This window comes from Melospiza georgiana, chromosome 3, assembly GCF_028018845.1.
Source record: "Melospiza georgiana isolate bMelGeo1 chromosome 3, bMelGeo1.pri, whole genome shotgun sequence".
Lineage (NCBI taxonomy): Eukaryota > Metazoa > Chordata > Aves > Passeriformes > Passerellidae > Melospiza > Melospiza georgiana.
This window is the reverse complement of record NC_080432.1, coordinates 413,457-427,953: the sequence shown is the minus strand read 5'-3', so window position 1 is coordinate 427,953 and position 14,497 is coordinate 413,457. Positions and strand designations below refer to the sequence as shown.

Here is a 14,497-nt window from a genome sequence, read left to right as displayed (position 1 = left end):
GGCCCTGGTCACAAAGGGGCGTGGCCCGCGCAATTTGGGGCGTGGTTTGGTTAATGAGGGGGCGTGGCCTGTCTTTGCCGGAGAGGGGCGTGGTCGAGAGGGGCTGCGGCCCCGGTGCCGCTGCGGCCGTTGCCGAGGCGCCAGCCAATGGGCGGGCAGGTTGCTGGGAGGCGGCAGCCAATGGCCGCGCGCGTTGCTGTTGCCGGGCGGCCCGTACCGGCCGTGCCGCGGCCGTCCCGGGGCGATGCCGGTCCCGGCCGTGCCATGGAGACGCCAGGGGCCATGGACATCCGCTGCGGCGGTCTGCTCTTCAGCTCCCACTTCGACTCGGGCAACCTGGCACACGTGGAACAGGTGCGGCCTACAGAGCCGGGGGGCGGCCCCGCCGCCCGCGGCAGCGCTCTGCCCGCCGCCGACTACGAGTTCAACGTGTGGACGCGGCCCGACTGCGCCCACACTGAGTATGAGAACGGCAACAGGTACGGCTGGCCGGGGAACCGGGAAGGGCCGATGGCACCGGCCGGGCTCCGCGGGGATTCGTTCCCCGGGAAAGGTCCTGGCGGGGGCCCGGGAGCGGCCGCTGCGGGTGGGGCTGAGGTGCAAGGGGCAGCGGCGGGGCTGGCGGAGCCGGCAGGGTTCCCTGGGAGGGGGCTCGGGGCGTCGTGTCCGCGCCGGGGGGTCTGACGGGCTCCGGCGGTACCGGGTGGGGGTGGGTACCTCGGTAGGAGGGAGCGGTGGAGCCGGGAGTGCCCTGGGAGGGGGCTCGGGGGTCCGGTTCCGCCCGCCGGGGCTCAGACAGCTCCCGGTGGGGCCGGGGGTCTGAGGAGAGGGGCCAGGGGTGCCCTGGGAGGGGGTTCGTGGGTCCGGTTCTGCCCCGCCGGGGCTCCGACAGCTCCCGGTGGATGCGGAGGCAGCGGAGAGCCCGGGGAGCCGCGGGCTGGGGCTGAGCGCCGCCGCTGCTCCCTTTGCCAGGTCCTGGTTCTACTTCAGCGTGAGCGGCGGCGCCCCGGGGAAGCTGATCAAGCTGCACATCCTGAACATGAACAAGCAGAGCCGGCTGTACGCGCAGGGCATGACCCCCTTCGTGCGCACGCTGCCCGTGCGGCCGCGCTGGGAGCGCATCCAGCAGCGGCCCAGCTTCCAGGTGAGCGCCGGCGGGGACCTGTGCGGGCAGGGACATGTGCCTGGAGGGACCCTGTGCGGGCAGGGACATGTGCATTCAGGACCCTGTGCATGCAGGACCCTGTGCGGGCAGGGACATGTGCCTGGAGGGCCCTGTGCATGCAGGACTCTGTGCAGGCAGGGACATGTGCCTGGAGGGACCCTGTGCAGGCAGGGACATGTGCATTCAGGACCCTGTGCAGGCAGGACCTTGTGCAGGCAGGGACATGTGCCTGGAGGGACCCTGTGCATGCAGGACCCTGTGCATGCAGGACCCTGTGCATTCAGGACCCTGTGCATGCAGGACCCTGTGCATTCAGGACCCTGTGCATTCAGGACTCTGTGCATGCAGGACTCTGTGCATGCAGGACCCTGTGCATGCAGGACTCTGTGCATGCAGGACTCTGTGCATTCAGGACCCTGTGCATGCTGGGCTGCCTCTGCCCCTGGGCCGTGCCTGTTGGAGCAGCAGGAGCTGTGCTGGGCTGGGGGGAGCAGCAGGGGCTGTGCTGGGCTGCCTCTGCCCCTGGGCCGTGTCCAGGAGGAGCAGCAGGGGCTGTGCTGGGCTGGCTCTGCCCCCGGGCCGTGCCCAGGAGGAGCAGCAGGGGCTGTGCTGGGCTGCCTCTGCCCCCGGGCCGGGCCCAGCCCTCTCCCTGGTGTCCCTGGCAGGTGGTGGAGGCGCAGTTCGTGCTGTCCTTCGTGCACCGCTTCCTGGAGCGTGGCACCGTCACCTACTTTGCCTTCTGCTACCCCTTCTCCTACACGGAGTGCCAGGACATGCTCAAAGAGCTGGATCGCCGCTACCAGGACTGCAGGCACATGTCCCCCAGCAGGTGTGCCCCCCACTTTCTCCTTCCTGCCCTTTGTCCCGCCTTCCTGGGCTGTGCCTGCTTGGGGTTTTTCCCCTGAGAAAGCTCTGTCTGCAGCAGGAGGGTCTCTGTGCCCTCCCCGGAGCTGCCTGGCCTGTGCTCCTCTGTGCCCCAGCTCTGCACAAGCAGCTTGCCCTGAGCTACCCACGGGGTTCCAGAGGATCCCTGTTGTTCTGGAGCCATCCCTCCTGCCAGAATGGATCACCTCGGGGTGGGATGAGTCCCTCAGTGCCCTGTCCCTCCTGCTGGCAGGCATTATCTCCCCTATGGGATGACCTGACCACCTGTGCCTGTCTGGCTGTGCCCGAGCTGATCCCCCGCTGCTGCCACAGCTGGGTCTGGGGAGGGCAAACCCAGCCCTGGGCCCCCCTCCTCACCCTGAAGGAAGGGCTGCTCGTGCTCCCAGCAGGCTCTGAGGGTGTCCAGCAGCAAACAGCCCAGATGTGGGGTGCTCCTTGTGGGGCTGTGAGTGTGGGCAGCATTCCCCACCCAGCCGGGAGCCCCTGGGGCTGGCTGAGATCCCCTCTGCCCCCCAGCCCCCTGGACTCGGTCTATTACCACCGGGAGCTGCTGTGCCACTCTCTGGACAAGCTGCGTGTGGACCTGCTGACCATCACCTCGTGCCATGGCATGCAGGAGAAGCGGGAGCCCCGGCTGGACAAGCTTTTCCCAGACACCAGCACACCCCGGCCTCACTGCTTCACTGGAAAGAGGGTGAGACACCACGCTGGGCTGGGCTGGGCTGGGCTGGGGGCCAGCTGCCCCTGTGGTGGCCCCTTTCTGCAGCCCCCATGGCTCTGACCACAATGGCATTGTGGCCCCAAGGGCTGCAGTGTCTGGGCAGAGGTGGTGGAGCAAAGTCTGCGAGACCCTTTGCTTTTGGGGTATCCTAGGGCAGGCAGGACACCCCTCTCAGCCCGGCTGTTTGTCCCCAGGTGTTTTTCCTCAGCAGCAGAGTCCACCCAGGAGAAACCCCCTCCAGCTTTGTCTTCAATGGCTTCCTGGACTTCATCCTGCGGGAGAAGGACCCCCGCGCGCAGATGCTGCGGCGCATGTTCGTGTTCAAGCTGATCCCCATGCTGAACCCCGACGGGGTGCTGCGGGGCCACTACCGGTGAGTGCAGGGCCCTCTGCCAGCCTGCTCGGGGCTCCACGGGGCTGGAGACGTCCTCCCTGAGCCCTGAGGGCAACTGTTCCCCCCAGGAAAAGGAGCAGGAAGGGTTTATTTGGGTATTGGTTGGTAGGTGTGAGCAAAACCCTCCCTGACCACTGAGTGCAACTGTTCCCTCAAGGAAAAGGAGCAGGAAGGGTTTATTTGGGTATTGGTTGGTAGATGTGAGCAAAAGGGGAGTGTCCTTCACTGATGGGTGTGAATGTGGAAAAGGCTGTGAGCTTGCTGAGGAAGGGATCTCAGAAAGCTGATTCTATGGGTTTTGTTATATTTATAAAATCATGGAATCTTGGACTCACTTGGGTTGGAAAAGCCCTGTGAGACCATGGAGTCCAACCACCCCAGCACAGCCCAGCTGACCCTGGTCCCCAAGTGCCACAGCCACAGGGCTTTTAAACTCCTCCAGTGATGGGGAATCCACCCTTGCCCAGGGCAGCCAGTGCTAGGGCAGGACAGCCCTTACCATGAAGAAAGTGTTCCCAATATCCAACCTAAACTTTCCCTGGGTCAAGTCAAGGCTCTTCCCTCTGGTCCTGTCCCTTGTTCTCTGGGAGCAGAACCTGGCCCTTCCACATAGCTCCATTCTCCTGTCAGGGAGTTGCAGGGAGTGACAAGGTCCCCCCAGAGCCCCCTTTTCTCCAGGCTGAGCCCCTTTCCCAGCTCCCTCAGCCTCTCCTGGTGCTCCAGCCCCTTCCTGGTTGCTGTCTCTGGGGAGGGTTGTGCAGGACTCTTCCACACTGTGCAGTGTCACTGCTCTGGCAGCTCCCGGCCATTGGTCTGGCCATTATTGGCATTTTGAGGCAGAGCCCAAAGCCCTCAGTGCTGCAAGGCGAGCTCAGCTCTGCCGGGCTGTGGAGACCCTGGGGTTGGGAGGCATTCCCTGGTCTAGGGAGATACAAGAAGCTTCCCTCAAAGAGCTGTTAGACCCCATTGGCTCCTTCCCCTGTTCCTACGTCCCTGAGCCAGTCCTTCGCTATTCCCTGACTGTCCCTTACCTTTGTACTGCCCCGAGACCAGGTTCAGCCCCCAGGCCCCTGCAGAGGGAAATTGAGCCTCTGTGTGTGTGGGTGCTGGGAGCTGAACATCTCACCAGACAGCTGAATCAAACATCTGTGGCTGCTATACAAAGGCCCCTTTTGCTGCCTTACCCTGGCCCGTGCTAGCAGCCCCAGGTGCTGCCCCAGGTGTGCCCTGGCAGCGCTCAGGTGTGTCTGGCTCCTCTCCCGCAGCACCGACTCGCGCGGGGTGAACCTGAACCGGCAGTACCTGCACCCCGACGCCGAGCTGCACCCGGCCGTGTACGGCGCCAAGGCCGTCCTGCTCTACCACCACGTGCACAGCCGCGTCCTGCCCGGCGCTCCGGACTGGAGGACGTTTGTCTCGCCCCTCGGCACCAGCTCGCTGAGCCTGAGATCCCCCAACTGCCCCGCGCCGGCCGCGGAGGCCCCGCTATCAGAGCTGGACAAAAGCAACAACCTCCGCAACTGCCCCGGCTCGTGGCGGGCCGGCAGCCGCTCCTGCCCGGCCGAGAGCGGCCCCAGGGCGCTGGGCCAGGATGCCCGGGTGTCAGAGGGCTCCGAGCGAGCCGCCTGCATCCTGCCATCGGGCCCCGGCAGCGAGCGCCGTGAGCAGGGGCCCGGGACCCCCGGCCCTGCCCCCGTGCCCGAAGCTGAGCCCGCACAGCCCGCGGAGCCCATCGCGCCCCGGGACAGCGGCCTCGCCTACTACGTGGACCTGCACGGGCACGCCTCCAAGCGCGGCTGCTTCATGTACGGCAACTGCTTCAGCGACGAGAACGACCAGGTGAGGGCACCGCCCAAACCCGCAGCGCTGCGGCCGCCGGAGCCTCCTGCTGCTGCGAGAGGGGCGTGGAATCCCTTCACAGTTCCTTCCTTTTCCTCCTCCTTTCCTTCTTTCCTCCTCCTTTCCTTCTTTCCTCCTCCTTTCTTCCTCCTCCTCTCTGTCCTCCCCCCGTGTGCTGACCAGGGCAGCAGGAGGTCTCAGATTCCCCCTGGGAGCTGGTGAGGGTCAGCAGGGTGGAGAGCCCATCGGGGGGTGGGCAGCATGCCCTTGGAATGTGGGTCTCCTCCAGCCGGGTCTCACAAGCTCTTGGAGATCTATGTCACGCCTGAGATAGCTCAGCTATCTCAGAAAAGCAGCGGGATGGCTTCTGTGGTGGTGTTGGAAACAAAAAGGTTTTCATAAAAGGCAAAATAACAGAACTTTACAGAGAAAAACCCAGCCAGGTGCAAGAGGTCCTTACCTATGGTAAAACACCTCACAAAAGGGATTGCTTTCTATGTTCTCTTCCTTTTCTGGTAAATTGCTCAGGCAGGACTTTTCGGCTTCTGTCAAATTGGCTATCCTTAAGTTTGAGGTGAAGCCCCCCAGGTCCTATGAGGTGTCTTTTCACCTAATTGAGGAGAGAAACTTATGGGTTTCTTTCCTTTTTAAGGGGACAAAGGAGAGTTTTGTCACTCTGTCAATTCCTGTATACCCTGGGCACAGCTGGAGCTCGTGAGACCCTGGAGCTGGGCAGAGCGGGCCCTGGTGCCGCCCTGTGCTCGGCACTGCTCCCACTGGAGCAGGATGAGCAGCCCCGCTCAGCCCTGCTGCTCCCTGCCCCCCGCAGGTGGAGAACATGCTGTTCCCCAAGCTCATCTCCCTCAACTCCCCTTACTTTGACTTCACGGGCTGCAACTTCTCGGAGAAGAACATGTACGCGCGGGACAAGCGCGACGGGCAGTCCAAGGAGGGCAGCGGCCGCGTGGCCATCTACAAGGCCCTGGGCATCATCCACAGGTAGGGCAGCTCGGAGTGGGTGGGCGTGTGGGCAAAGGGGACACGGTTCTGTGGGACAGGCACCTGCGTGGCCCCAGGGCGGTCAGCAGAGGCTGGGCCTGGCTGTGCTGGCTGTGCCGTGTTCCTGAGATATGCAGGCTCCTTTCCTTCCCGTTCCTCCCCACCCCTCTGCAGCTCCGCTGGCTGCTTCTCCCTGCTCTTGCACAGCTTTCTGTGGGGAATTCTCCTCTTTCCTGCGTGTTCCTGGCTGTACTGAGCTGTAATTAAGTAGAGCTGTGGCTGTGTGTGAGATTCCAGCCTCAGGCCATCAGTGGTCCCGTAAGCTGGGGATGCCTGTGGTCCATCCCTGTCCCACAGGGGATGGGATATTCCTGGGACTGTCCCACGGGGTGAGGCAGCCAGACCCACAGAGCAGAGGCTCTCTCAGTTTCCTCAGCGCTTGCTGTGTGCTCAGCTGCTGCCTTGTGCCCACTGCAGCCCCACAGGAGCACACACACACACACTCGTGGGCTTTGGGCTTGGCTCACTGGGGAGCTTTGCTCTGTGACTGACCTGGAGCAGCCCAGGCTGTTGATCCAACAGCAACATCCCAAAAAGAGCTGGGAGTGCTCCCCGTGCTCGTGCGGGCCCCAGGCAGACTGGGCCAGAGCTGCTCAGGTTTTCTGCTCTGCTGGCCCTGCCGTGGGACAGATGGGAGCCATCCCAGCTGGCAGCTCCTAGCCCACAGTTGTCCTTCCCTCCTCCTCCTCCTCCAGGAGGAAGTGCTCCAAAGCACCTTGAGGGTCAGGGACAGGCTGTGGCTGCCCACTGCCTGGACTGTTGGTGGTGACAGTAGATAATTTCCCTTTCTCTGCCCATCAGGGACTCCCCCATTCCCCATCACCTTCCAGAGGTGACCAAGAGGTCTCCTCACAGGGACCTTGGCACTTTGGGTGCCGCCCTCAGCCATCCATCCCGAATTCCCATCCTGCTGATCTCTGGTACCTCCGTGCATCCCCACACAGGGCGTGGGCCATTCCTGCCATTGGAGCGGGCTCTTCTCAAAACCCTGCCCCTTTCCCCGCACTTCTGTGTCCTTTGGAGCAGGACCCCCTCCCTGGTGCAGTGGGACCCCCTTTCCAGTGCCCTGGATCTGCTGCAGTGGCCCTGCCAGGGGAATGATGCGGGATACCCCCAGCCCTGCCGCGGGTTTGTGGGTGACAGAGGCTCCCTCGTGCCCGCAGCTACACCCTGGAGTGCAACTACAACACGGGCCGCTCGGTGAACAGCATCCCGGGGGCCTGCCACGACAACGGCCGCGCCAGCCCCCCGCCGCAGCCCAACTTCCCCTCCCGCTACACCGTGGACCTCTTCGAGCAGGTGCGGGGCCCGGGGCGGCCTGCAGGGGGAGAGACGTCCCGAGGGTGGGCTGGGCTTGGGGCTGGGGCTTTGCTGTCCCACGCTCTGGGGAGTTGCCCCTCTCCCCAGTGCCCCCATCCCCTGGCATTCTCCCTCCCTGGCATCCCTCCTTCCTGGTGCTCTCATCTCCCCTCGTGCCCCCCTTCTCCTGGTGCCTTCCTGTCCCTGTGTCCCCCTTTTCTCCCCCGTGCTTCCCCTGTTCCTGTGCTCCCCTTCTCACTGGGCCCTCTGGTGTGCCCCACGCTGTGCTGCTCCTCCTGTCCCCTGGTGCCCCCTCACCTGTGCCCCACACTGTCCTGTTCCTCCCGTCCTGGCGCCCCCTCACCTGTGCCCTGTGCCGGCAGGTGGGCCGGGCGCTGGCGGTGGCAGCCCTGGACATGGCCGAGTGCAACCCCTGGCCGCGGATCGTGCTCTCGGAGCACGCGTGCCTGGGCAACCTGCGGGCCTGGATGCTGAAGCACGTGCGGGGGCTGCGCGGCAGCGCCGGGGGCCCGCGGAGGAGAGGAGGTGCCAGGACCCCCCCCAGGAGCTCCACGTAAGGGCTGGCTGGGGCGAGCGTGGGAGCTGCAGGATAACGGCACTTAGACATGATAAATGTCCCCAAGTGAGTCACCTGCCAGGGTCACCTGCCCTGGCCCTAGCTCTGCCCGGCCCTGGGAATGGCGGGGCTCAGTCCCTGGAGTGAGCTGGTTGGGATTTGCCTGCCCCAGGAAGCTGGGAGGTCTCTCCTGCATCACGTCCCGCACTGGGCTGGGATGCGACAGGCTGAGGGAGCTGGGAAGGGGCTCAGCCTGCAGAAGAGGAGGCTCAGGGGGACCCGAGGGAGCTGGGAAGGGGCTCAGCCTGCAGAAGAGGAGGCTCAGGGGGACCTGAGGGAGCTGGGAAGGGGCTCAGCCTGCAGAAGAGGAGGCTCAGAGGGATCTTCTTCCTCCCCACAGCTCCCTGACAGCAGGGTGGAGCCAGGTGGGGGTCGGGCTCTGCTGCCAGGGAACAGGGACAGGACAAGGGGAAATGGCCTCAGGCTGGGCCAGGGGGAATTCAGGCTGGGTATTGGGAACAATTCCCTCCTGGAAAGGGCTGTCCAGTACAGCTGCCCAGGGCAGGGGTGGACTTCCCATCCCTGGAGGGTTTCAAAGCCCTGTGGCTGTGGCACTTGGGGCCATGGGTCAGTGGTGGCCTGGGCAGTGCTGGGGGAGGCTTGGACACCGTGGTGCCAAAGGCCTTTTCCAAACTCAGCAATTGCTTGGTTTGGGACTGGGGGTGAGGAACCCTGAGACAGCGCTGCTGGGACAGTGACGTCCAGCGCAGGGCACTGGGGCTCTCAGGGACAGTCCTGGTGACATCCTTGTCCCCAGCAGCTCCTGAGGAGCAGTCCAGGGCTCTGCAGGGGCTCTGCCCTTGCTCTGCTGGGCTGTGGCGGTGGGTGGAGGGCGCAGGGGGAGCCCCCTCACCGTGCTGGGCTGACCCCCGTGTCTCACCCCTGCAGGGGCCTGCCCGCCTCGGCCTCTGAGCACGCGCTGCCCCGTGCCAGGAGCTTCAGCAGCGGCACCGCTGGCAGCGGGGGCAGCCAGCAGGACTCCCCCCGGATCCGAGCCTCCCCCAGCTTCACCCTGGGCAGCCCCAGGCCCCCGGCCGCGCCGCAGAGCCCCGGGGGCGGCGGCGGCAGCCCGGCCCCGGGCAGAGGTAAGCCGGGCTGGGGAGCCCTCGCGCGCCTGCTGCGGCGCCTGTCCAGCTGCTGGGCAGCACCGCGGCCCTGAGGGGCTCGGCACCTGGCACGGGGACGGGGGCTCTGTGAGGGGCCTGGGCTGGCACTGCACCGCCCAGCTGAGCTCCTGCTCCTCTGGCATGTGGGGATCCCTGGGCACAGGGGCCGCAGGGAGACGCCCCCCTCCAGGGCCGGGACCAAAGGGCTTCTGGAGAAGCCAGCACAGAAAACCTTTGCTCAGCTTCCCACTGCTCCCAAGCATTCCTGAGGCCAGCAGGGACACACCAAAGTGCCTTTGTCCTCTTTAGGCACTGGCTGGGCAACAGTAGGTTGTGAGCTGTGAGCTGGCAGGGGGCACCAGGGGGTTTCCAACGTGCAGAGTCCCCTCTGGCGGGGGCTGATGTGCTGCAGCGGGGTACACAGGCAGGACACTGGCTGTGCCCCCTGTGCTGGCATTGCCACCGTGGGGCAGGGGCTCGGGGCCGTGGGGGGCAGGCAGTGACAGCCCTGTGCCCACATCCACTGTGGGGCTCAGCTCTGGGGCACTGTGCTCCAAAGCCCCCCAGGGCTGTGGGCTGGGGCAGGTGCCCCCTGTGAGCCTGAAGCTGTGCTTGTGTTGAGCTGTGTTCCTCTGGTGTCCGTCGGTCGTGTTGTGCTCGGGGTTTGCTGCCCAGCCCTCTGTCATGACTGTGTCTTGTCTGCCATGAGAACATGGTGGGGAGGAAATAAAAGGCTGATGTTCTCATGGGCACGTTGTTCTGTCTGTTCCTTTGGCCAGGCCTGCCTGGAGCGAGCCCTGGCCCCATCCCAGCCTGAAGGGACACGTTGGGGGCAGAGCCTGGTGCCTGGTGTCCCCAGGAGCGACTGGCTGGGCTCTGCTGCCTCCTGTGCTCCCCCCTGGCACAGCCTCCTCCAGCAGAGTGAGTGCCCCACGGCACACTGCACCCTCGTGCTGCTGCCTGGCACTGGGACCAGGACCCGGCTCTTCCTCCCCTGACCTGCTTCCATCCTGGCCACTCCAGACCTCCCCCAGCTCTCCCCAGCACTGCCAGCACTGCCGTGTCTGCAGAGGGACCAGGGCCCAGGGGTGCTCTGAGCCCTGGCCTTGCCTTCCAAGGGCTGTGCTGGTGCCCTCAGGTTGGCTGTGCCCCCCAGGCAGCAGGGAAGGAGCTGGGATAGCGTGGAGACCCTGCTGCCCCGCACTTGTCCCACCCTCCCTCCTTCCCCGTGTCCCGCTGCAGCCCGGCCCTGGCTTCACCCCCGTGGGCAGTGTGCCGCCCACCTCACTTCTTGAGTGGCATGGAGAGGTGACTGGGTTGGGATAAAGACTTTAACCAGGTGAGCAGAAACTGAGGCAACTCAGGTGTGTTCCTTCAGTGCTGTCACTGCAGCCAGGCCCCAAACACCTTCCTTTTTCCCTTTTCCCCCCAGCTCCCCTGGCTGAGCACGTGTCCCACAGCCCATGACACAGCCCGGTTCCGAGGGCACAGCCGTGCCCCCAGCTCCTTAACCTGGCCAGCATGGTGACACCAGTGCCATGGGACACCAAGGCAGGAGCTTGGCTGGAGCTGGGGCAGAGCCCTCTGCACGAGCAGCACGAGCTGGGACTGCGCTCTGTGCCCATCCCGCTGCCAGGGCCACTCCTTGGTGCTGGGACCTGGCCCTGGCAAAGCTGGCGGGGAGGGACGCAGCAGGGCACCGTGCCACCAGGCTGTGCCCTGTGCCCACCACAGCCCCGGCCCAGCTGGTGACCGCAGCGTGGCACGGAGCCCTGGCCAGCAGCGCTGAGCTCTGTCTCCTCTGTCACACAGGGGCTGTGCCCAGGGGCGCCCGGGCAGCGCTGAGCACCGGCCACGAGCCACGGGCGGCGCAGCGAGGCGAGCAGGAGCTGCAGGCCGGGACACTTCTGCAGGTACCGGGGGCACCAGCGGGGAGGGACCCGGGGTGGGCCCTTTGGGGGCTGCCCCACGGGCTGGCAGCCTCCCCAGCCATGGGGCTCTGCCAGGTACTTCTGTCCCACGCTCCGTTCCCCAAGAAAAGGGGGACAAAGGCCTGGCACTGATCCCCTTCCCCGCTCTCCGCAGGTGCTCCCGGTGAAGCTGAATGCCCGCAGAGCCCCAGGAAGGCCTGGGTAGGTGCTGCTGACAGCTCTGGGCTCATCCCGGGGCCCCTGGAGGCAGGGGGCGCTGGGTGGGCACGCAGCCCCGGCAGCACCGTGCCCACCGACCCCGCGCCCACCGACCCCGCTCTCTGTCCCGCAGGGCTCTGCCCCGAGGCTCCCGCGCCCCCCGCGAGGGCGCCGGGCACCGAGGGACCCTTCCCGTGCTGGGCGCGCCCCGAGCCCCGGCCCCGCCGTACCGGGCAGCGGCGGCAGCGCCGGCGGAGCTGCTGCGGCCCTGCTCGGCGCCGGGGCTGTCCCCGCGCGGGGCCCCGCAGCACCGATCGCCGCTGGCCCGGCTGCTGCCCACGGCGCCGCTGCTGCTGCGCTGAGCCCGCCCGGCGCCGCGGGTTGGTCACAACGTCACACGGTTTTGTCGTGTATCAGCGTGTTTCCGTTAAAGCCGGTTTGGAAGAAGCTCGGGCTCGCGCCTCTCGGGGCGGCCCCGCGGGAGAGGGGCGGGGAGGGCGGGACGGGCGGGAGCGGCGGCGCCGCGGGGCCATGGCGGGGCGGGGTCCTCCGGGATCCTCCGCGCTCCTCACTCCTGCTTCTTGGGGTTGTTGACGGCCACGTAGTGGTACAGCACGACGAGCAGGAACAGCGAGACGCCCAGCATGTTGGCGAAGATGGCGAGCTGCACGTCCGTGATCATCCTGCGGGCGGGGGAACGGACACGCTGGCATCCCGCGGGGGGACCGAATGCACCGGCACGGACCGGCTCCCGCCCCTGCTGCTCGGGCCCCCGGTGTCTCGGTTCCCTCTTCTGCCCACACCACCCGGTGTCCCGGTTCCCGCCCCTTCCCGGGCCCCTCGGTGCCCCGCTCTCCCCCCGGTTCCCGTTCCGGCCTGGTCCCCCCGGTGCCCCGCTCTCCCCCCGGTTCCCGCCCGGTCCCCCCGGGGTCTCGTTCTCCTGCCGGTTCCCGGTCCCCGCGGTGCCCCGCTCTCTCCCCGGTTCCCGTTCCTGCCCGCTATCCCCCCGATGTCCCGCGCTCACGCTCCGGCCCCGCCGCTCCGACACGTCTCCCTGCACGCGCCACTTCCGGCCGCGGGGCACGGCGGGAGGCGCCCGGCCCCGGCGGTGACGTCACGGCAACCGGGCCCGGGCCAAGCGGCGGGCTCGCGGCTGCCGTGACGTCACGGCGCCCAGCCCCTCCCCGCCGCAGTGACGTCACCGCCGCGCCCCGCCCCCTGGCGGCCGCCGCCGGCTCCGTCTCCATACAAGGCGCGGCGCGAGGGCGGGGCGGGGCCGGGCGGCCCCGGGGCGGCCGCGGCTAATTAGCGCTAATGAGCCCAATGACAGCTCGCTGCAGCTGCTGACAGCGGGCGGGGCCGCGGGGCCGCAGCGGGACGGGCTGCGCTGAGACATAGCGGGGCATACTCGGAGCTGCTGGGCTGTACTGGGAACTGCTGGGCCGTACTGGGAGCTGCTGGGCTGTACTGGGAACTGCTGGGCCGTACTGGGCTGTACCCGGCTGAGCTGGGCTGCACTGGGCTGTACCCGGCTGTACCGGGCTGTGCTGGGCCGTACTGGGAGCTGCTGGGCTGTATTCGGCTGTACCGGGCTGTGCTGGGCTGTACCCGGCTCTGCTGAGCTGTACTGGGCCGTACTGGGAGCTGCTGGGCTGTACTGGGCTGTACCCGGCTCTGCTGGGCTGTACTGGGCAGTAGTGGGAGTTGCTGGGCCGTACTGGGCTATACCAAGCCGTACTGGAGGCATGCCGGGCCACACGGAGCCGGGGTTTGCTGCGATGCGTGGGTCGCACTGTGATGTGTGGGTCACACTGCCATGCGTGGGTCACACTGCCATGTGTGGGTCACACTGCGATGCGTGGGTCACACTGCCATGTGTGGGTCACACTGCGATGCGTGGGCCACCCTGCCATGCGTGGGTCACACTGCCATGTGTGGGTCATACTGCCATGCGTGGGTCACATTGCCATGCGTGGGTCATACTGCGGTGGCCTGCGGGGTCCTGGCAGCCCATCGTGTTGATGGTCCCCCCTCGAGGGGTCCCAGCAGCGAGACCCCCGGGGTCCTGCCGGCACCCCGGACCCATTCCTGTGCCCCCCACGCTCGCCCGTGGAGCCCCAGCGCAGTCTGGAGTCCCCTGGGGCACGGCAGAGACACGGCGCCCGCAGCCCCCCATGGCCCCCGCAGCCCCCCACGCCCCCCACATCCCCCCACGGCCCCCGGAGGCGGTGCCGCCGTCCCCCTCGGGCCCAGGCACGGCTGGCCTCGGGCCAGGCCCAGCCCGGGCCCCTCAGCCCCGGTGTGTCCCTCCCTCCCCCGCTCCCCCGCGGTCCCTCCCCTCCAGCTGCCGCCAGCTGTTTGTGCTTAACCCTCGCTCCCCGCGGGCGGGGGGTTCCCGCGCCTGACGTCACCGCGGGGCCGCCGCCAGGCCGTGATGTCACCGTGCGGCCGTGACGTCACCGCGAGGGTCGGGGAAGCCATGGCATCATCACCGTGGGCTCGGAGCCACGGCGGCCCGGGACGGCCGCTGCCGTGCCGGTGTCCCCGGTGTCCCCGGCACGGTGTCCCCGGTGTCCCCAGCACGGTGTCCCCAGCACGGTGTCCCCAGGGGTGCGGCCGGGGGGCGCGGGGCAGCCCCGGGCTCGGGGCTGGCACCGGGACGTGTCCCCTGGCACGGGCTCACGGGCACGCGGGGACGTGGCACTGCAGGCTGCGGTGCCGGTGCCGATGCAGGGACCTGTGGCCGCTGTGCCCAGCGCGGGCCGAGCACCGAGGCCACCGGCGGCCGGCGGTTCGCGGGGCGCGGTGCGAAGCCGGTGGCGGAGCACGGATGGCCGCGGCGGGCCGGTGCGGCGGCGGTAGCCGGGGCCGCCTCGCTGGCCGCCCGCGCCCTGGCCCCCTGCCCGGCCTCCCTGGCTGCCCCGGCCCCGGGCCGGCCTAACGAGGAGCAGATGTGGCGGCGGCGGGGCCGGCGGGGCCGCGGTGCCCGGCGCGGCTGGGGCGGGGGCGCGGCGGGCAGGAAGCGGGGGGCCCCGGGGACCCCGGCGGCGGGCAGCGGCTCTGGGCGGCCCTGGTGCCGAGGGGCTGGCCGAGGGGCGGCCGGGGGGAGGGCAGAGCCGAGCCGAGCCGTGCCGAGCCGCCCAGAGCCGCGGAGCCGCGACGGGACGCCGCGTGCGGTGCTGAGGCGCGCCGGCCCGGGCTGAGCGAGCCGAGCGGAGCGGAGCCGCCCCAGCCCAGCCCGGCCCAGCCCGGCCCAGCCCAGC

The 14,497-nt window shown here is 67.8% G+C and overlaps 2 protein-coding genes across 3 annotated transcripts; one reads left to right on the top strand and one right to left on the bottom strand.

The window, feature by feature from the left end:
• The first annotated feature begins 208 nt into the window (after positions 1 to 208).
• AGBL5 (AGBL carboxypeptidase 5) lies at positions 209 to 9,921 on the top strand. 2 transcript variants are annotated; one of them, XR_009114293.1, is made up of 10 exons: positions 209 to 479; positions 973 to 1,144; positions 1,831 to 1,994; positions 2,567 to 2,744; positions 2,966 to 3,144; positions 4,431 to 5,004; positions 5,834 to 6,003; positions 7,227 to 7,362; positions 7,746 to 8,005; positions 8,888 to 8,975. XR_009114293.1 is itself a non-coding variant. In XM_058021359.1 (10 exons), the coding sequence occupies exons 1-10, from the start codon at positions 265 to 267 to the stop codon at positions 9,156 to 9,158; spliced, it is 2,250 nt and encodes a 749-aa protein (XP_057877342.1). In that variant the 5' UTR covers positions 209 to 264; the 3' UTR covers positions 9,159 to 9,921. The 2 variants fall into 2 exon arrangements, 1 of the variants encoding a protein (XP_057877342.1); XM_058021359.1 differs by having other exon boundaries at positions 7,746 to 7,936; positions 8,888 to 9,921.
• Positions 9,922 to 11,647: 1,726 nt separating this feature from the next.
• On the bottom strand, positions 11,648 to 12,352 carry OST4 (oligosaccharyltransferase complex subunit 4, non-catalytic). The gene is made up of 2 exons (XM_058021360.1): positions 12,259 to 12,352; positions 11,648 to 11,917 (listed from the first exon to the last, which is right to left on the bottom strand). The coding sequence occupies exon 2, from the start codon at positions 11,914 to 11,916 to the stop codon at positions 11,803 to 11,805; it is 114 nt and encodes a 37-aa protein (XP_057877343.1). The 5' UTR covers position 11,917; positions 12,259 to 12,352; the 3' UTR covers positions 11,648 to 11,802.
• Between the last annotated feature and the right edge of the window lie 2,145 nt (positions 12,353 to 14,497).